This window comes from Schistocerca nitens, chromosome 9 (assembly GCF_023898315.1).
Source record: "Schistocerca nitens isolate TAMUIC-IGC-003100 chromosome 9, iqSchNite1.1, whole genome shotgun sequence".
NCBI classification, from domain to species: domain Eukaryota; kingdom Metazoa; phylum Arthropoda; class Insecta; order Orthoptera; family Acrididae; genus Schistocerca; species Schistocerca nitens.
The window spans coordinates 55,407,057-55,430,244 of NC_064622.1; the positions used below are offsets into that span (position 1 = coordinate 55,407,057).

The following is a 23,188-nucleotide window of genomic DNA, read 5'->3' on the forward strand; positions in this document are numbered from 1 at the left end:
TTCGAATCCTGCCTAAGGGCATTGAAGGGTGTGATGTCCTTAGGTTAGTTAGGTTTAAGTAGTTCTAAGTCTAGGGGACTGATGACCTCAGATGTTAAGTCCCACAGTGCTTAGAGCCATTTGAACCATTTGTTGCTATTTCTCCAAGCTCTATTAAAGCACTTCCCTACACGATGTGGCGATACTGACAAGGAAACCTCCCCATCGCACCCCCCTCAGATTTAGTTATAAGTTGGCACAGTGGATAGGCCTTGAAAAACTGAACACAGATCAATCGAGAAAACAGGAAGAAGTTGTGTGGAACTATGAAAAAAAAAGCAAAATATACAAACTGAGTAGTCCATGTGCAACATAAGCAATACAAGGACAATGTTAGATCCAGAGTGCAGTGGTCCCGTGGTTAGCGTGAACAGCTGCGAAATAAGAGGTCCTTGGTTCAAGTCTTCCCCCGAGTGAAAATTTTACTTTATTTTCGCAAAGTTATGATCTGTCCGTTCGTTCATTGACGTCTCTGTCCACTGTAATAAGTTTAGTGTCTGTGTTTTGCGACCGCACCGCAAAACCGTGCGATTGGTAGACGAAAGGACGTGCCTCTCCAATGGGAACCGAAAACATTTGATCGCAAGGTCATAGGTCAACCGATTTCTCCACAGGAAAACACGTCTGATATATTCTACACGACACTGGTAACGGCATGTGCGTCACATGACAGGAATATGTTGTCGACCCACCTAACTTGTACACTTGGCGAATGGGTAAAAGGATTCTTCTACCTTGCCCGATTTAGGTTTTCTTGTCGATGTGATAATCACTCCCAAAAAAGTGATCGCATCGGACGGACGGACGGACAGATAATAATTGTCTGAAAATAAAAAATTAAAACTTTTCACTCGAGGGAAGACTTGAACCAAGGACCTTTCGTTCCGCAGCTGCTCACGCTAACCACGGGACCACGGCGCTCCTGAGCTCACGTTATCCTTCTTGATGTTGCCTATCTTCTCATGGACTACTCAGTTTGTATATTTTGATTATTTTTTTCATAGTTCCACACAACTTCTTCCTATTTTCTCGATTGATCTGTGTTCAGTTTTTCAAGGTCTATCCACTGTGCCAACTTATAACTAAATCTGAGGGGGGTGCGATGGGGAGGTTCCCTTGTGAGTTCCAGGCTGCTGCGATGGCTTTTATTGCGTCAAGCAGATTCCAGTTTGGAGTAGCACTGTTGTTTTCAGCAGCACGAATTGCAGCTCTTACAAGTCGCTTACGATAAGCTCTCTTTATGAGAGAGATTATGCCTTGGTCCAAAGGCTGAAAGCGGCTTGTGGTGTTGAGTGGAAAAAACTGAACCTTTATGTTGGATAGGTTCAGATCATGAACGTTATGGCCAGTACATCTGTCCAATGTAAGAAGAACATGTCTATTTTGAACAATCATTCGACTGTTGAAACGAAGAAGCCACTTGCGAGATGATGTGCCATCGATCCAAGCTTTCTAGTGGTGAGAGTAGATGCAAGGTAAAGTGTCCATATTTATGTTTTTTAAAACAACGTGGTTTCTCGGATTTACCGATAACCCAGGGACGAAACTTCTCACTGCCGCCAGCATTACAACACAGTACAACAGTCACACGTTGTTTGCTTCGTGCTCCACCGTGACACCACCTTTTATCCCCAGGGTGTGATTTGGAAAAAGGTTGTAGAAAAATCCAGTTTCATTCATGTTAAACACATCACACGAGGCATACTTTTCCCTCACTCGGTTGAATTCATGCAACCAGCTGTTCGCACTTTCTTCATCAACTTTATTTGCTTCACCAGAAATTTGTAGAGATAAAATTGAATGTCTCCTTTGGAACCGATACAACCAACCAGCAGAATAACGGAAGTCTTCGATGCCCATATCATTAGCAATATCATTCGCTTTTGACTGAATCACGAGGGCAATTAAAGGTATGTTTATGCACGCATGTGATTGAACCATTCTAGCAGTAACGTCTCGATGTCTTCATACTTGGCGATACGAAGTCGTTTAGATTTGTTTCCAGAACCTGATGCCACAGCATTAATAATTTTTTCTCGATTTTTAATAATCGTAGATAAAGTAGATTTAGGTATTCCAAACTGCTCTGCAACTGCTGTTTTCTTGGTACCGCGGTCCACTTCATCTAGAATCTTAAGAACTGTACATTTAGAGCTGTCTGTTTCCTCTTTGCCATTTTCGCACGCTACGGTACCGGTTGTAACTGTAGTTTTTATTCAGTATTCCATCTCGATACGGCTACGACTAACAGAACACCTGTCATATCAGGCACTGAGTACATTTCTAAATGCTGCTGCACACATTATTGAATGTCTTGCAATGTACAGCATACGCTGATTGTTCAGGTGATAATCGCGACTACCGACCTACAATACGTTAAAAACGAGTCAACAATAAGTATAATTAGCTTTGTAGCTACATTTCCTACATTCATTTCGGAAACAAATTACGCTTTAGAATACTCTAAGGTCAGAAGTTTGTGTTACAGTGAAATTTAATTACGCTAGGAACTGAAACAGAGTTCGTAATTCGCCTTAACCTAAATTCGTGTTAACCGGTAAAACATACCATAAGAACTAATGTATTCCTGGTGGGACCAATATTTTTTTCGCGTTAACCGCGAGTTCGTCTCGCTGACGAGGTTATACTGTATTTGTTTTGCCGTGCGGTTCTAGGCGCTTTAGTCTGGAAGCGCGTGACCGCTACGGTCGCAGGTTCGAATCCTGCCTCGGGCATGGATGTGTGTGATGTCCTTAGGTTAGTTAGGTTTAAGTAGTTCTAAGTTCTAGGGGACTGATGACAACAGATGTTAAGTTCCATAGTGCTCAGAGCAATTTTTTTGTATTTGCTTTGTGTTGGTCATACCACTTAAGGTCTCGCTGGAGAACTACTTCCTGATATTTTACTGTAGATACTGTTTCCAACAGCTTGTCATCAATAATTTAGCCGTACAGTAGTGGTTTCTTTTCCAATGTATGCGCAATACTTCACACTTATTCACATTCAGGGTCGCCTGCCAGAGCCTGCACCATTCATGAGTCCTCTGCAGGTCGTTCTGCAAATCTCTACTCTCGTCGGGTGTGCTGTTTTCCTATAGACAATTGCATCATCTGCGAACGGTCTTAAAGAGCTTCCGACGTTTTCTACTTTATGTTTTATGTGCGTTGTAAACAGTAACGGTCCTGTCACACTTTAATGGGGTACTCCTGAAGGTACCTTTATATCTGTCGGTTTTGTCCCATTAAGGGCGACGTGCTGAGTTCTAGCCGCAAGGGAGTCTTGAATCCAGTCGCAGAACTGGTTTGATACTCGATAAGCTCGTATTTTTTTCAGTAACCGGCAGTGCGAGACGGTGTCAAACACCCCCTCAAGTAAAGGAGCACAGCATCATCCTGAGTGCCGTTGTCTGCAGCGCTATGAATCTCACGGAGGAACAGGGCGAGCTGAATTTCGCAACATCTCTGTTTGCGGAATGCATGTTAATTTTTATAGAGGAGATTTTCGTGTTCCACAAACGTCATAATTTTTTAACATAAAACATGTTCCATAATTCTACAACAAATTGACGTCAACGATGTTGTTGTTGTTGTTGTTGTGGTGGTCTTCAGTCCAGAGACTGGTTTGATGCAGCTCTCCTTGCTACTCTATCCTGTGCAAGCTTATTCACGTCCGAGTACCTACTGCAGCATACATCCTTCTGAATCTGCTTAGTGTATTCATCTCTTGGTCTCCCTCTACGATTTTTACCCTCCACGGTTCCCTCCAATACTAAATTGGTGATCCCTTGATGCCTCAGAACGAGTCCCTTCTTGTAGTCAAGTTTTGCCACAAACTCCTCTTCTCCCCAATTCTATTCAATACCTCCTCATTAGTTATGTTATCTACCCATCTAATCTTCAGCATTCTTCTGTGGCACCACATTTCGAAAGCTTCTATTCTCTTCTTGTCCAAACTACTTATCGTACATGTTTCACTTCCATACATGGCTATACTCCATACAAATACTTTCAGAAATGACTTCCTGACACTTAAATCTATACTCTATGTTAACTGATTTCTCTTCTTCAGAAACGCTTTCCTTGCCATTGCCAGTCTAAATTTTATATCCTCTCTGCTTCAGCCATCATCAGTTGTTTTGCTCCCCAAATAGCCAAACTTATCTACTACTTTAAGTGTCTCATTTCCTAATCTAATTCCCTCAGCATCACCCGACTTAATTCGACTACATTCCATTATCCTCGTTTTGCTTTTGTTGATGTTCATATTATATCCTCCTTTCAAGACACTATCCATTCCGTTCAACTGCACTTCCAAGTCCTTTGCTGTCTCAGACAGAATTACAATGTCGTCGGCAAACCTCAAAGTTTTTATTTCTTCCCCATGGATTTTAATCCCTACTACAAATTTTTCTTTTGTTTCCTTTAATGCTTGCTCAATATACATATTGAATAACAATGGAGATTGGCTACAAAACTGTCTCACTCCCTTCCCAACCACTGCTTCCCTTTCATGACGCTGGAATCTTATAACTGACGTCAACGATATAGGCCTATAATTACGTGCATCTGTCCTACGGCCTTTCTCGAAAGGGGAATGACTTGCCCTTTTTTCCGCTTGCTAGGGACCTTCTGCAAAATACTAACGTGAATTCTTTACAGACGAATGGAGAAAGTGGTAGAAGCCGACCTCGGGGAAGATCAATTTGGATTCCGTAGAAATGTTGGAACACGTGAGGCAATACTGACCCTACGACTTATCTTAGAAGAAAGATTAAGGAAAGGCAAACCTACGTTTCTAGCATTTGTAGACTTAGAGAAAGCTTTTGACGATGTTGACTGGAATACTCTCTTTCAAATTCTGAAGGTGTCAGGGGTAAAATACAGAGAGCGGAAGGGTATTTACAATTTGTACAGAAACCAGATGGCAGTTATAAGAGACGAGGGACAAGAAAGGAAAACAGTGGTTGGGAAGGGTGTGAGACAGGGTTGTAGCCTCTCCCCGATGCTATTCAATCTGTATATTGAGCAAGCAGTAAAGGAAACAAAAGAAAAATTCGGAGTAGGTATTAAAATCCATGGAGAAGAAATAAAAACTTTGAGGTTCGCCGATGACATAGTAATTCTGTCAGAGACAGCAAAGGACTTGGAAGAGCAGTTGAACGGAATGGATAGTGTCTTGAAAGGAGGATATAAGATGAACATCAACAAAAGCAAAACGAGGATAATGGAATGTAGTCGAATTAAGTCGGGTTATGCTGAGGGTATTAGATTAGGAATGAGACACTTAAAGTAGTAAAGGCGTTTTGCTATTTGGGGAGCAAAATAACTGATGATGATCGAAGTAGAGAGGATATAAAATGTAGACTGGCAATGACAAGGAAAGCGTTTCTGAAGAAAAGAAATTTGTTAACATCGAGTATAGATTTAAGTGTCAGGAAGTCATTTCTGAAAGTATTTGTATGGAGTATAGCCATGTATGGAAGTGATACATGTACGATAAGTAGTTTAGACAAGAAGAGAATAGAAGCTTTCGAAATGTGGTGCTACAGAAGAATGCTGAAGATTAGATGAGTAGATCACATAACTAATGAGGAGGTATTGAATAGAATTGGGGAGAAGAGGAGTTTGTGGCAAAACTTGACTACAGGAAGGGATCGATTGGTAGGACTCGTTCTGAGGCATCAAGGGATCACCAATTTAGTACTGGAGGGAAGCGTGGAGGGTAAAAATCGTAGAGGGAGACCAAGAGTGAATACACTAAGCAGATTCAGAAGGATGTAGGTTGCAGTAGTTACTCGGACGTGAATAAGCTTGCACAAGATAAGAGTAGCAAGGAGAGCTACATCAAACCAGTTTCTGGACTGAAGACCACAACAACAACAAATCACCAGGAAAGTTCATGTTGAGCTTGCAGGTGAGTACGTAATTTCACAATGTCTAACACTGTGGTTAAATGGCGTAAAAGTGTCTAATGTAGTCAAATGGATGTTGAAGACAACCAGAAGTAGCCGCTTGTTCCAGAAGCTGCCACGCAGCTGGAGACCCCGAAAGTGGAACTTTTTCGCCTTTTTGTAGAGATGATGGTGGCGAACTTACACCAGAGTTATAGGTCAATGGTAAGCACCACTCACCATAATGTGGATCAGGCGAAGTCTCCATCCGGTTGGTACCTCGTCTGATTACTTATGAACAAAAAAGGCGCTTGTTCATTGAGTGGGTAATGATCCCAGAGGCCACACAATAGGCAAAGCAGTGGAAAAATGAGCGAAAACACAGTTGTAGTTGGGATGCAACTTGTTGAGTGTTTTGGGATTGCCATGATATGCTTTTGATAGACCTTGTCTGTAAAGATCAGAAATTTAGTGGGAAATATTTTCAGCAGATACAATTAAAAAATTACGGATACCACTCAAACTATGGGCACTTCCTCTTGTAGGACGATGAACTTGTAGGATTTGGGTAACGAACACGATATTCATGATGTGTAACGACTGTCAACGTTACCGATTCACATACGCAATATTTATTTATACACATTATACTGACAGATACAACTTAAACACTTGGCATCCCAGACCACAATGGCCAAGATCCTAAGATATTGTTTTGCAGCGATATTCATGGGGACTGAAGTCCATAGAGTTTGAGCCCCCACAGGGCTCTCCCCCCACCCCTCCCCCTTCTCCCCCAAAGTCTTGGTGTGCAGAAACTGTGTTGAGGTGTGGTGCAGGTCGTCTCTGGAGATGCTGTCCAGCTCGTACTCATCTAAATGTCTTGGTCGGTGCAGCGGTCTGCCTGTTCGTGACGTCGGTACTGGCTGAGTACGTGGTACCGGAGGTGCCATCGTTAGGTCGTCCGCAGGTGGTTGTACGTGATTCTGTGGTGGGGGTGTAGGCCGAACCTGTGTCCAGTTTTCTGTGTTTTGGTCTGGGGCTGACACATGTAGGATGCCATCCCTGGATACTGTAGATAACAGTGCAGCTGTATCGACTGACTGTGGTATCGGTGTGGAGTGATACAATGATCGCGACACAGTGCTGTTGCTTACCTTTTTCGTACATGGCAGATACCAGTATTACGTGTCGTGTAGAGTCACTGTGATATCTTCTGGAAAGTAGTGCTTGACATCGACTATGACAGAAAAGGGGGTTGTGTCGTGTTGTGATGTTAAAGGGGTGGTACTCTTCCCCAGAGTCTCCGTAAAAGTTCATTCTCACTTCAGTCTATTGACAGACACAGTAGTGGGTTTGCTGGCTAGCATGATTTCGAATCTGTTGGGTCCTCCGTCTTAGTACTTTATAAGGTCCACTGTACGCCGGATGGAGCGCTACCTTGACGGTGTCTGTGCGTAGCATTGCGTGAGTGCAAGTGTGTAGGTTTCCGTGCACAGATACAGCGGGTGTTGCGTGCTGCGACGGTGGTGGGACTCTGATGCTGTGTATCAGTTCTCTGACCCGTCGTACGAAGTGTGGGAGGTCCTTGTTGTCTTCGTCCGTTGTCTGTATGACAAATTCCGCCGGGAGGCTAATCGCTTCGCCATAGAGGATCTCCGCTAGCGAGGCGTCGAGGTCCTCTTTGTGGGAAGTTCTGATACCCAGCAGTACCTAGGGTAGGGCCTCTGACCATTCGTTATCATGGTACACCGTTTTCAGCGTGAGGTGCCACTGTTCCACTAGGCCGTTTGACTGTGTATGGTTGGCTGTGGCATGGAATCGGTGGCAGCCGCAGACGCGGCACAGTTCCGTAAACACGGTCGATTCGAATTATCTGCCCTGATCGGATGTTAGCGACTCAGGGCTGCCAAATTTCGCCATCCGCAAGTTGATGAACGATCTCGCCACTGTCTCCGCTGATATGTCTCTGAGCTGAGCGGCCTCCACCCATCGAGTCGTTCGGTCGATGACCGACAGGATACAACGAAATCCGTTAGACTCAGGTAGTGGCCCCACTGAATCTATATGTGCGTGGCAAATCGGCCCTTCGGGACAGGGAAGGTCCCTAACGGCGGCTGGTTGTGTCGTCCTGTCTTCGCCCTCTGGCAAGAAATGCACGCTCGTGTCCAACTGGCACCACCCCTCTTCATATTCGGTCACACATAACGATCAGAAACTAGTTTCGTCGTGGGGCGCACTCCGAGGTGACCTAAGTTATGGAACAAGTCGAATAATGTTCGGCTATAGTTGTCAGTGACGAAAGGTCGTTTCCTCCCCGTTGACACGACGCACCAGACTAATTTGTTGGTTCTGGGCACTGTGCATTATCGCAGTTATAATCCCGTGTCGCCGCCTGACAAGAATCGTTCCAGGTTCGTATCTGTTGCCTGTGCGAGGTTATCGAAATCCATTTGAGTGGTCACGGCCGCTAACCGGGACAGGAGTCAAATGGTTCAAATGGCTCTGAGCACTATGGGACTTAACTTCTGAGGTCATCAGTCCCCTAGAACGTAGAACTACTTAAACCTAACTAAACTAAAGACATCACACACATCCATGCCCGAGACAGGATTCGAACCTGCGACCGTAGCGGTCGCGCGGTTCCGGACTGAAGCGCCTAGAACCGCTTGGCCACACTGACCGGCAGGACAGGAGTCCGCAACCATATTGTCCACTACGTGCACGTGGCGAACGTCTGTTCTGAACTGTGACATGTGGTCCAAATGCTTAAACATGCATGGTGTGGCGCTGTCAAACGGATTCTTTACTGCGTCAGCTAATGGTCGATGGTCTGTAGAGATAGTACATGGTCTGCCTTCAATATCGCCGCGGAAGTGGCGCACCACTTCGTATATGGCTAGTAGATCGCTGTCAAAAGTCGACCAGGTTATGTCATTCCTGGCACTTTCTGCTGTAATACAGCGCCTGTCGCAAGGTCGCTCGCGTCTGGTGGAATGATAAGATGAGCATCCAGTGAAGGTAGAGCCAGTGTGACGGTGTGGGGCAGTTGAGCTTTAATGTTGTCGAATGCAGTTTGCATCTCGACTGTCCATATTAGCTTCTTCTTCCCCGAAGTATTTTTTCCCCATAGAGCTTCTTTGATGGAAAGTACAGTTTCAGCTGCATGTCGGTAGAAATTGACATCGCAGAGAAATTTACGTAGTTCTTGGTAATTTGTGGGAGGGGACCAGTTAGTAATCTTCTCAATTTTGTTCTCTGTGGGCAGTATGCCTGTTGCGTCGATTAGGTGGCCGACGAACGTGACGCAAAGCTGTCGCAGTTGGCATTTGTCAGTATTAAATAAAGAAGTATTGCAAAAAATGGCTCTGAGCACTATGGGACTTAACATCTGAGGTCATCAGTCCCCAAGAACTTAGAACTACTTAAACCTAACTAACCTAAGGCCATCATACACATCCATGCTCGAGGCAGGTTTCGAACCTGCGACCGTAGCGGTCGCGCGGTTCCCGACTGAAGCGCCTAGAACCGCTCGGCCACACTGGCCGGCGAAGTATGGCAGATTCCGTCTTGTAGCGGTGAAAAGTCGTTAGCTAAACACTCGCAACACTTATGTCATTGACTAGGTAGCTGACCGTCGTTGTGTGCAGCATCCACTTCGGCAAGGTGTTGGGATTCTCACGTCGGGTGTAGGTGGAGCAACGTGTCGCACGAAAATTTTGCGACCCGGTTTCCAAAAAACTCGGTGTCACCAATGTTGGATTTTGGTAACGAACACGATGTTCATGATGTGTAATGACTGTCGACGTTATCGATTCACATACATAATATTTATTTACACACATTATACGGACAGATACAACTTCAAACACTTGGCATCCCAGAACACACTGCCCAAGGTCCAGAGATACTGTTCTCGCAGCGATATTGTTGGGGACGGAAGTATACTACACAGTCGCTAGATGGCAGTTGTGAACACTGTGTATTGTGGAATGAGAGTGGAGCTTGTTTGTTTTTAAGTAGAAAAAAAACCATGGACAAGATGGAAGGCGATAATAACGGACAAAAGATGGACAGCGTGATTTTTTGGAAGGCAGGAGTCAAAAATAGCAGGTATTCATAAACGTTTAACTATGGTGTGTAGTCAAGAAGCTCCTGCACAATATAGTTTACAATTAGATCGCTGTGTTGTGTAACGTTACTGGCTCTGGGAGCCATAGCGTTCGCTCCCATACCTCACTCAATAGTTAGAAAGGTTAATTTTAACTGATATGACGTAAGTGATGGGTGACGTATAGAAAAGTTTCGTTCATTAACATTCTTTTGTGTCTGAATTCTGATTTGATTGACAGGCATCATAGCAACGCTCATCTACATCTACGTCTATGTATGTACTCTGCGTGGTAGAGGGTACCGACCACTATACCAGTTACCAGGGTTTCTTCCCGTTCCATTCAGGTATGGAGTGCTGGAAGAATGATAATTTAAATGCATCGATACGTATTGGGTTGCAGTATATTCCTTGAGTCATCATTTAAAGCCAGTTCTTGAAACTTTGTAAGTTATCTATCTCGAGATAGTTTCTGTCTTCCAAAGTATGCCAGTTCCCTTTCTTCAGCGTCTCTGTGACACTCTACCAAGTGACAAACAAACCTGTGACTATTTGTGCTGCGTTCATTACCCCCCTTTTAGTCGATTTTGTTTGTGTCCCACACATTTTCAGAGCAGTACTCTAGAATGAGTTGCATGAGGGATTTGTGAGCAACCCCTTTGTAGATTGATTGCGTTTCGTCATTATTCTACCAATAAACTGAAGTCTACGTGCTCTACCCACGACTGAGCCTGTGTGATCATTCCATTTAATATCTCTCAAAGTCTTACACACATGAATTTGTATGAGTTTGCATATTCCAAATGTGACTGATTATATTCATAGGATACTAGGTTTCTTCGTCATGTGAGGTGCACAGTTTTACATTTCTGAACTTTTAAAGGAAGTTGCCAGTCTTTGCATTACTTTGAAATCTTAACAAGAGCGTACTGATTATTTGTGCAGGTTCTTTGAGATAGTACTTCATTATAGATACCTATTGTTTCTGCAAAACGTCTGAGGTTAATATTACTACTGTCCGCGAGGTCATTAATGTAGAACATGAACAGCAACGGTCCCAACATACATCTCTGGGGCACAGTCGAAGTTACTTCTACAACTGACATGACTCCCCATCCAAGATAACATGCTGCATCCTCCCTACCAAATTACTTTCAATCCAGTCACAAATTTCACAGTATAACTCACGCGATCGTACTTTCTCCAATAACCGTAAATGTGGTACTCAGTCAGACGCTTTACGGAAATCAAGGAATACTGCACGTACCTGACTGCCTTGATCCGACGCTTTCAGTATGTCATGTGAGAAAAATGTGAGTTGGGTTTCACATGATCGATGTTCTCGGAATCGAGGCTGGTTTAAATGGAGGAGGTGATTCTTTTCGAGATACTTCATTATGTTTGAATATGTTTTCATTGTGGATCACTTCTACCACCCTTCTTGTAGACAGGTGTGATCTATGCTTTCTTACAAGTACTGGGCAAGACTTTTTGTTCGATGGATCTACGACGGATTTTAGTTAGGAGAGGGGCTAACTCATTCACAATTTCAGTATAGACTCTGATAGGGATTCCATAGGGCCCTGGAGCTTTATTAAGTTTCAACGATTTCAGCTGTTTCTCAAAGCAACTGAATACTTATTTCACTCATCTTTTCAGCGATATGAGAATTAAATTGGAACAGTTCTTGTAGATTTTGTTTTGTAAAGGAACATTTGAAAACGAAGTTAAGTAGTTCAACTTTTGCTTTGTTACCTTCAGTTTCATTTCCTGTCTCATTCGTGAGTGACTGGACAGTAACTTTGGCATCGCTAACAGCCTTTACTTAAGGCCAGAATTTCTTTGGGTTTAGTGAAAGATCATTTGACAATATTCTACTACTCGACAGTAAGTGGTCATAAACAAAATTCAAATTCTTTTCTTTGCATTATTTCAATAGCATTAGTATTGTGACGGAATACAGACGAAGCACTTGCTCCCAACTATGAGAGCCAAACGAAGAGTTTCGGCATATGGTATTTGGATCTGAGTGTGGGAAGTGGAAGGTGAGAGCCTGTTTAGCACCGGCTACACGTTTCGGTGCATGTAATGCCGCATGTATAAGATCTTATTTGCTCGCCAAGTATGCAAACATTAGTGTACCGGACTCGGCTAAAAGCTCATGGGTTTGAAACCATTTAGCGCAGCTGGAAACCCGAAAGAATTTTATCACCTAATAACGTCATTCATCTTCTGTTTTGTCCAAATAAATAAGTGGTATGTTTATACGAATGAAAATTATCATGTCCTGATTTTTACTCAAAGACTCTGTGTACTATGTGCAATATTTAAAAAAAGCCTTGTTTTTGTTTTAAAATTGTTTGGAAGCAATGAATATGCAGCACAACGGCTCTGCAACGGTGGACATAACTTTTGCTCGTGCAAGAGGAATATCCAGCCACGTAATCAGGCAGGTTGCTCTGTTGCTACTCACCCGCCGACTTGTACGCTTCCTTGTAGGAGAGCAGTCCCCACGCCAACAGGGTTGTCGTGCTGGCCATTGTGAACCCGAACTTGACGAAGTCGCCAGCTGCAGCAGAAACAGAAATTCACCTTCAGACGAAAGCAGAAAAGATTGATATTTCAATTGGGATTAGTATAGGACGCCATATGTAACTTACTTTTTGAAGTCCCTACGTAATATGCGTGTTTCGTGGCTACAGCGAAATCAGCATTTACAACTCACCTAGCGGAATAAACCTGTATGCCAGATTGGGACTCGAACCCAGAACTTAATGTTCACAGAAAACTGTGTACCAGCACAACTATCGGAGCGCGTCTCACAGCCGAATTCACAGCTTCAGTTTGCAAGACTATACGGCGAAATGACGCGACGGAGAACAGCTTGTAAACGTCACACACGGATAAGGCCGTAGGCCTGTTCTGACTCGCCGACTGCTGCCTACAAGGCCAGCGATATACACTCCTGGAAATTGAAATAAGAACACCGTGAATTCATTGTCCCAGGAAGGGGAAACTTTATTGACACATTCCTGGGGTCAGATACATCACATGATCACACTGACAGAACCACAGGCACATAGACACAGGCGACAGAGCATGCGCAATGTCGGCACTAGTACAGTGTATATCCACCTTTCGCAGCAATGCAGGCTGCTATTCTCCCATGGAGACGATCGTAGAGATGCTGGATGTAGTCCTGTGGAACGGCTTGCCATGCCATTTCCACCTGGCGCCTCAGTTGGACCAGCGTTCGTGCTGGACGTGCAGACCGCGTGAGACGACGCTTCATCCAGTCCCAAACATGCTCAATGGGGGACAGATCCGGAGATCTTGCTGGCCAGGGTAGTTGACTTACACCTTCTAGAGCACGTTGGGTGGCACGGGATACAAGCGGACGTGCATTGTCCTGTTGGAACAGCAAGTTCCCTTGCCGGTCTAGGAATGGTAGAACGATGGTTTCGATGACGGTTTGGATGTACCGTGCACTATTCAGTGTCCCCTCGACGATCACCAGTGGTGTACGGCCAGTGTAGGAGATCGCTCCCCACACCATGATGCCGGGTGTTGGCCCTGTGTGCCTCGGTCGTATGCAGTCCTGATTGTGGCGCTCACCTGCACGGCGCCAAACACGCATACGACCATCATTGGCACCAAGGCAGAAGCGACTCTCATCGCTGAAGACGACACGTCTCCATTCGTCCCTCCATTCACGCCTGTCGCGACACCACTGGAGGCGGGCTGCACGATGTTGGGCCGTGAGCGGAAGACGGCCTAACGGTGTGCGGGACCGTAGCCCAGCTTCATGGAGACGGTTGCGAATGGTCCTCGCCGATACCCCAGGAGCAACAGTGTCCCTAATTTGCTGGGAAGTGGCGGTGCGGTCCCCTACGGCACTGCGTAGGATCCTACGGTCTTGGCGTGCATCCGTGCGTCGCTGCGGTCCGGTCCCAGGTCTACGGGCACGTGCACCTTCCGCCGACCACTGGCGACAACATCGATGTACTGTGGAGACCTCACGCCCCACGTGTTGAGCAATTCGGCGGTACGTCCACCCGGCCTCCCGCATGCCCACTATACGCCCTCGCTCAAAGTCCGTCAACTGCACATACGGTTCACGTCCACGCTGTCGCGGCATGCTAGCAGCGTTAAAGACTGCGATGGAGCTCCGTATGCCACGGCAAACTGGCTGACACTGACGGCGGCGGTGCACAAATGCTGCGCAGCTAGCGCCATTCGACGGCCAACACCGCGGTTCCTGGTGCGTCCGCTGTGCCGTGCGTGTGATCATTGCTTGTACAGCCCTCTCGCAGTGTCCGGAGCAAGTATGGTGGGTCTGACACACCGGTGTCAATGTGTTCTTTTTTCCATTTCCAGGAGTGTATGATCACGGGACATGTGATCAGCATGCCGCCAACCCCCCAAGCCGTTGTAGCCAGTGGATGAATCCAGATGATGCCGCTGGCTCTTTATTCTATCAGCTCTTCATCTGACCTCACGAGGGTGGTGGACCCCAATCAATCCTCCCTACTCAGAAAAATCATAGAAGGTATCTGGAATAGAACCTGGATCAACCTTCCACACTGAAATCAGTGACGGTACTTGTATGGCTATGGAGGCTGTGAAGAGTAGCTTGCATTTCTGAATTGGATCTTCAGCATATCACCTGATTGTTCGGCTTTGGTTTCTATTTATTTGACTTATTTATTTGAGCATTACTTTCACCTTACAAGATGTTCAGGCCTGTCTCATCCAAATGAATCCAGTTGGTGAGTTAACATTACAATACGCAAAGTACAGGAGCAGCACATTAGCTTCTTTGGAGACTGCAGTGCAGACTGATGGTGGAAACTTGAACTGTGTACCAGGTTTACCATAGATGTATGACTGGTGAAGCTCTCCACAATAGTCCATCGCATGCCTGCCTCATCACTTCTGCATGACTACCGCAATCTACATCCACTTGGACTTGTTTATTGGACTTAAACCTTTGTCCCATCTCCAAATGTTTTTATCTTCCACAGGTACGCAAGCTTCATGGACTGTTCTTTGATGCATCTGGATGTGTCTTACTAGCTGATCTCTTTTTGTAATCAAATTGTAACATTATGCTCTTTTCTCCCCAGTTAGATTACTTATTATGTTAGTTACTCGATTTACCCATCTAATCTTCATAATTTTTCAGTAGCACAGTGTAAGGCTAAAAACCAGGAAAATAGCTTCAGAAAATACTCCCAAGCACTTAAATTTATGTAAAACGTAACAATATTCCCCGTTTTCAGACGCACATTTTTGTTATTGTAATCTCGGATTTACATCCTTTCTATATCGACCATTATGAGCTATTTTGCTGCCCTAATCGCAAAATTTATGCACTAAAAAAGTAGTCCTTATAAACTAATTTCACCTCCATCACGCTGCAGTCTGGAACCGCAAGACCGCTACGGTCGCAGGTTCGAATCCTGCCTCGGGCATAGATGTTTGTGATGTCCTTAGGTTAGTTAGGTTTAACTAGTTCTAAGTTCTAGGGGACTAATGACCTCAGCAGTTGAGTCCCATAGTGCTCAGAGCCATTTGAACCATTTGAACCACCTCCATCACTTGACAGAATTCGGGTGCATTCCATTACCCTTATTTGACTTTTGTTGGCGTTGGTGCTGTGCCCTAGATTAAATGGCGTGTCCATTCCATTCAACTGATATTTCGAGTCCAAGAAGGCTTTTTTTAAAAAAAATTATTGTCTGCATATAGGGTATACATGCCCGAGATTACAGCCTCTATTTTTGAAATACACTGTGTACGGGATACAAGCATAGATCCGGAAAGATGAGGTATAAAATCAGACGTCTCAGACAGGATCGGTGGCAAGGGAGGGGGGGGGGGGCTAAGGGTGCTATAGCCCCCCCCCCACCAATGGAGTATCATATTACACTGGATAAAATGGCTTCAGAAATCAGCGAATATATTACTTCAACAGGTTCAATCATTTTTTAATAATTATGTAGCAATATATGCTGCAATGTATTTCAAACACATTTTAACAAAAGAATAAGAGCGGTATAATATGAGAAGCTAAACCAATAAATATCATTTAACTTAAAATCGGCTCTTATTATTTATTAATATATACTGGATGTATAGTAATGTACGAGTACCACTACAATAATGAAGAAAGCTAAATATTCGGGGTATGCCTACCAACACTTAAATTGCTGAGCCCAGACAAAAACTTCGAAATCGCCGGACATCTGGGTCAAATCGTATTATTTTCCTGGGTACACACATTCTGTAGACACGTTTTTACCCTAAACTCCAAAACAGTTACAGAAAACTACTTTAAATAACACATTTTACCAATTTATCGGTGGAGTACCCCAACTCCCCTCTCCTTTTGTTAAGCGATATTCCATTCCCGCAAACCCCCTCCCTCCCCCCCTCCGCAAATAGCCCCCCCCCCTTTGACCAACTTCTAGAACCGCCCCTGGTCTCAGAAGAATCATCCAGGCATGAACTCAAGCGGTTTAATGCGAAGGCGAAGCTTTTTTCGTCATTCCTGAACTTTATTCCGCTTTCCAAATTTTTCTTAGTTTCCTTTACTGCTTGTCCAGTGTACAGACGGAACAAAGTGGGGGATACGTTACAACCCGGTGTCACTCGCCCCTCAACGACCACCTCCGTCTTGTCCTTCGATTCTTATAACTACAGTCTGGTTTCTGTAAAAATTGTAGATAACATTTCGCTCCCTGTGTTTTATCCCTGCAACCTTTAGAATTTCAGTGCACTCCAGTCAGCATAATCACAATTGATTTCTGATTATAAAAGGCTCCTGAATACTTCACAATGAGAGATCCGAAGGGGGGACGTCTTTACGTGCGAAATATTTTACCCAAGAGGAAGCCATCGTAATTAAATATACAGTTGAGCTGTTGTAGCTTCCCCTTGCATCCAACCGTTTGCAGCACCATGCTGGTCAATGTTAAAGGCCAGACCAGTCAGTTTGTTACCCTTGCTGCTACTGAAAAGGCTGCTGCTCCTCTTCAGGGACAATATGTTAGCCTGGCCTCTCCATAGGTGCCTCCTCCGATGTGGCTGGACGGCTGTCTGTACTGTTGAGACAACGAGCCACCCCAGATACAGTAATCAGTATTATATGCACAGCATATGAGTAGTACAAAGTAAAAACAATAATAATAATAGTAACTGTGATTCGTCAGACGATGCCACAATGATACAGATCTACATTCCATGGATGCTGACGATTCTGTTGACAAACAAATGTTACTTAACAGCCAAGAGAATTTGGGATCGACAGAAAGAAGAGAGCCATTACCCAGGATATTTTATCAGGAACCACCTCAAATGTGGAATTCATTGGAGAAAATCTCAGACTTCTTCGAAATTCACACACGAGTCCGACAATGAGAAGAATTATCGCCACTCTTGTTGAGCATCGTACTCAAAAATGATACGAGAGAAAAGCACATCGAAGTTATCCGAATTGGAAAAGAGAAAGGAAAAACAGTCACCTCGGCAGTAGAAATCTAAGAATTTTTAGCATATTGCAGCCCCGTCAGCAACTGTGAAATACTAATATTTTGAAGGATCAGCCTCAGTTGCGCAAATTTTCTGGTTTTTCCCAGGATTCGGCTAAATTAATCTAGCCATCTTCAGAAGCATAAAATTACTATAACATGCCAGAGTAAGGCACAGTCAACATTAAAATTAAAATCTATAGTGCCGTGGTACCATGTCGAATTAAAACTACTTAACTGAAGTCCAGTCCCGGCATCTCTTCGCCACGCGGTCGGTTGGCAGCGGGGCTGGACTTCAGTTAAGTAGTTTTAATTCGACATGGTACCATGGCACTTTAGGTTTTAATTTTAATGTTGACTGTGCCTTACTCTGGCATGTTATAGTAATTTTATGCTTCTGAAGATGGCTAGATTAATTTAGCCGAAACTTGGTAAAGACCAGAAAATTTGCGCAACTGAGGCTGATCCTTCAAAATATTAAAATATTTGAAAAACAACAACGACGAAGCCAAACTTCATTGCCAGCAAAAAAAAAAAAAATTGTACACCCTTTCAGAGGTTTGCAATTAACTCGAGATTGTTGCGACAGTGCATATGGAATAAATGAAATGATAACATTTACAGATCAATGGAACATGCGGTTCTGAGGTACAGTACCAGGTATCGACCCGTACTAAAACACCCACATTAGTAGCACGTAGTGTAGCCTCCAAGGGTGGCAATGCAGTCGCTGACTACGGCATCCAGTCGATCGTACAGAAGGCAGATAATGCCCTGGGATACGTTATGCCTCGTCTGCTCGACCTGTTCACATATTTCTGTGAGATCTGTTGGCTGACGAGTCGGACAAGTCACTTCTTATCCCATCATATCCCACACGTACTCGACTGGAGTCGAGTCAGCAGATCGTGTGACCAGGGAAGTTGCCAGTGCCAGACGGCTTGCAGAGCACGTTGAGTTTCACGGGAAGTGTGTGGGCGAGCATTATCATGTTGGAACAGCACATCACCTTCCTGTTGCAACACCGGAAAAGGAACGGGTGTAACAATGTTCTTCACGTACCAAGTACCGAGCGCTGGTTAGTGTCCGTTCTCAGTCCCCCCCCCCCCCCCCCCAGGAACACACCAAAGGTGAACGAGAATTGTGGCTTTCGCTTCCTGGGCCATAAGGCCTAGGTGGGGCCAGTGAGTCTTGGATGAATGCACTTCACGAGATAGCGCTCATCAAGCCTACGAGTACTTCGTACACACAAACGACCGTAACTTGCGTGCAGGCAGAATCTGCTTTCATAGTTGAAAGCCATGCACGTCGTTGCTGTGGCTGGAGAGGAAGAGGTGTGCGTGCCCGTGGTCTTACTTACTTACCTTTAAGGGCTTCTCCACGCTTCAGCGGTTGTCCTATATTCCCATTCGCCAGCTTTCACAATTATGGCAGTCTTCCTCTTTCAGATCTCTCTTCCTCAACATCCCTATCACTCCCGTTCTCCGTTTTACTATCGGCCGTCCACTCTTCCTCCTCCCTGGAGGCGACCACTCCAGGATTGCTTTTGGTCTTCGTCTTTGCTCCATTCGACGTACTTGGCCATGCCATTGGAGAGCTCTATTCTCAGGTCTTTGCACAACACAACCGGTTGTTCCGTTTTCATTATCTGATTTCCTTATTTCTTCTCCGCTCTGTCCTGGATATCTTGGCTGCCCTCCTTATTCCATCCACTTCTAGTGCCTGTACTCTGCTTCTCTGCCGCTCCCCCAGGGCTCATCTTTCTGCATCCTATGTTAGTGTACTTTCCACCACTGTTAGCAAAATCTTCTTTGTTTCTTTTGATACTGCCCTGCTTCACAGAACTCCAGGTAGCATTTTAATTGCTCCTCTTGCCTTTTGGATCCTGCGCTCCACATCTGCTTCACAGCTTCCCTAAGTATTTAAACTCCTTTAAAGCTTTAATAGTCCCTTGCGGCGGTACTGTTTTCTGCCGTCTCCCCCTACTACTAGATATTCTGTTTTGCTCAATTTATTCTAAGCCTGCCTCGTTCAAATGCTTCCATTATCTTTTTTGTTGTGAATTTTGCGTCCTCTCTAGTTTGTGCTATCAGTACCTTATCATTGGCAAATAATTACGCATAGATAGTACCATTTTGGTTCAAAATGGCTCTGAGCACTATGGGACTCAACTGCTGAGGTCATTAGTCCCCTATAACTTAGAACTAGTTAAACCTAACTAACCTAAGGACATCACAAACATCCATGCCCGAGGCAGGATTCGAACCTGCGACCGTAGCGGTCTCGCGGTTCCAGACTGCAGCGCCTTTAACCGCACGGCCACTTCGGCCGGCTAGTACCATTTTGGAATGGAGTCCACCGTTCCAATATACAGTATACTGCACATATATTTTAAACAGGGTCGGAGACATACTGCAGTCTTGTCCAAGTCCTTTCGATGTTTGGTATGTCTCATTCAACTTTCTCCCTACTTTTAACTGCTGCATGCGATTGGTGGCGTATTCTTTGAATTAGGGATATCTGTTGTGCCTCTACACCTATATATTCCATCGCTTCCCATAGCCCATTGATGGGTACACAATCATACGCTTTTTCTGAATTCACTGTCCACCTGTTTAGTTCGGTGGTAACGTGCTCGCCTCCCATGCAAGCGGGCACGGGTTCGATTCCCGCTCGAGAACTGGGTGTTGTGTTGTCGTCATCATTTCATCCTCATCATGGGCGCGCAAGTCGCCCAATGTGGCGTCGAATGAAATAAGACTTGCACTTGGCGACTGAACTTCCCTCGATGGGGACTCCCGGCCAACGTTGCCGTACGCTCATTTCATTTCTAAATTCACAAATAGTAAGGTATTTCCTGTCCCTTTGAATACGCCTTCTCACTTACTTGTCTAATCCATACAATATCGTCCAATTGTAAAATCTGTGTGTTCTTCTCGCATCTATCCCTCAATCTCATTCTCCAACCGGTTTTCAAAACAGCGCCAAAAGCCATTACACTAATTCCCCTACAATTATTTGGGCGCTTCTTGTTTTCTTTTTTGTAGATAGCGCCCATGTGTCATACACACCACTCTTTTGGTATTTCCTCTCCCTCCGTAATCTCAATGAACAATTTAGTATAACTCTCACCGTCTGAGGGAACGCTTATTTCCATAATTCCGTCACAACTCTTCCCTGTCCCTTGCCTTTCCATTTCTTGCCTTTTTAGCATACCTTTCACCTCTTCCTCTAGTATAGGTTCTATCTTACTTGATGTTTTGCTTTTGCTGTAGACTTCTATCACGTGGTCTATTCTTTTTTCTACCGGAAGTTCTTCAGAGTGCTTTTTTCACTGATTTAGGCTGTATTGTGGGTGCGAGACTGCTGGCCATTTTCATCTTCCTTGTCATTCTCCATGCCTCTGCCGATCTCCTGTATCAAAGCGAATGCTCCATTTTCTCGCCTACTCTTTGCCATTTCCCTTCCTTACACTTTGTTGTTTATTTCTTAGCTATCTTTTTATATACCTTGTACCTATTCCAGTTCCCTTCACTCCCAGAACTTAATCATGTATGATATAGTTTCTTCTTTCCTTAACCACCTCCAACAACTCCGTGGTCATCCATTCAGTTCTTACTCTTCTCTCCCTTTCCCGTCCTAAAGCCCCCTCCGCCGCTTCCTTAATTGACTATTTCAGGAAACTGTATAGCTCATTACCACTCCAGTGCTCCTCCACTGCATAAAGTCTTAGATTTAAAATTTGCCGAGACAAACTTTTCACGCTTTCTTCTTGTAACAAATGTATCCTATACTTCGGATCCTCCATAGTTATGTGTCCAGAATTCTCCTCTTTCTCCTTATGTTACATCTCGGTCTTAATCAAAAAAATAATTTCTGAAATGATTATAAAATGATTGGAGCCACGCTCCATTCTATCATTACATCTTGCACCTTAATTACCCGTCGTCTATGCACAATTACATAGTCTATAACTGATTTTAGGTCCCTTGATGGACTGGTCCAGGTGTACTTAGGTATTTCTTTGTGCTGGAACTGCCCATTCATAACAGTACACTTCTGAACCTTACAGAAATTAATCGGCCTCCTTCCATTACCGCTGTCTACATTCTCTCCCCACGGTCCTACAACGTCTCATCATTTCGTCTTTTTCTAATTCGTCTATTTAAGTCCCCCATTATTAACAATTCACGTCCATCTGGACATTCGTCATCGCTTCTTGTAAGAAAACCCTCTTTTCTCGTCAGGAGCATAAGGCCATACTCCCCAATTAATTCCAGTTTTGTTCCATTAATTCTTATTGTTGCACTTATTATGCTTGCATTCACTTCTTCCCAATTAATTATTTCTTGTTTCCGTTTTCTTTTGATAAGAACTGCTATTCCTGATTTTGCTCTTTCAGTTATTTTCACTCCACTCCAATACCCAATAAAGTCTCTAATTAGTTGCTGTCCAGATCCTTTCATTTTCACTTCTGTCACTACCAGCATATCCATTTTCAGTACTTCCATTTCTTTAAATATATTCTCAATTTACCTGCTAACCCCTGTGCATTCCAAGTTCCACAAATCAGAGTCCTTGTTCTTAACCGAAGTCCATGCCTTTTGATACGTCCCGATTTTTTTATGTTGTTTGGGAAACATAACAAAACCTGTTTTTATCGGGTTGGTTCAAATTCAAGTGGCTCTGAGCATTATGGGACTTAACATCTGAGGTCATCAGCCCCCTAGAACTTAGAACTACTTAAACCTAACCAACCTAAGGACATCACACACATCCATGCCCGGGGCAGGATTCGAACCTGCTACCGTAGCGGTCGTGCGGTTCCAGACTGTAGCGCCTAGAACCGCTGACGTTTTCCCATTCGTGCACCCAGGTTCGTCGTTGAGTACACCATCGCAGACGCTCCTGTCTGTGATGCAGCGTCAAGGGTAACCGCAGCCACGGTCTCCGAGCTGATAGTCCATGCTGCAGCAAACGTCGTCTAACTGTTCGTGCAGATGGTTGTTGTCTTGCAAACGTCCCCATCTGTTGACTCAGGGATCGAGACGTGGCTGCACGATCCGTTACAGCCATGCGTATAAAATACTGTCATCTCGACTGCTAGTGATACGAGGCCGTTGGGATCCAGCACGGCGTTCCGTATTACCCTCCTGAACCCACCGATTCCATATTCTGCTAACAGTCATTGGATCTCGACCAACGCGAGCCGCAGTGTCGCGATACGATAAACCGCAATCGCGATAGGCTACAATCCGACCTTTATCAAAGCCAGAAACGTGATGGTACGCACTTCTCCTCCTTACACGAGGCATCACAACAATGTTTCACCAGGCAACGCCGTTCAACTGCTGTTTGTGTATGAGAAATCGGTTGGAAACTTTCCTCATGTCAGTACGTTGTAGGTGTCGCCACCTGCGCCAACCTTGTGTGAATGCTCTGAAAAGCTAATCATTTGCATATCACAGCATCTTCTTCCTGTCGGTTAAATTTCGCGTCTGTTGCACGTCATCTTCTTGGTGTAGCAATTTTAATGGCCGATAGTGTACTATCCCTCAGGAAGCATATGCCGTCATCGGATCAAAATCGACGTCGTCTATTCAGGTGCACTATTTT

The 23,188-nt window shown here is 44.5% G+C and overlaps 1 protein-coding gene across 1 annotated transcript in view; it reads right to left on the minus strand.

The window, feature by feature from the left end:
* LOC126203699 (endoglucanase E-4-like) overlaps positions 1–23,188 on the minus strand; it is a 390,595-nt gene that overhangs the window by 68,772 nt on the left and 298,635 nt on the right. The window contains exon 3 of the mRNA XM_049938068.1: positions 12,514–12,609. Within this exon, the coding sequence (XP_049794025.1) occupies positions 12,514–12,609 (96 nt within the window). The remainder of the gene's footprint in view (positions 1–12,513; positions 12,610–23,188) is intronic.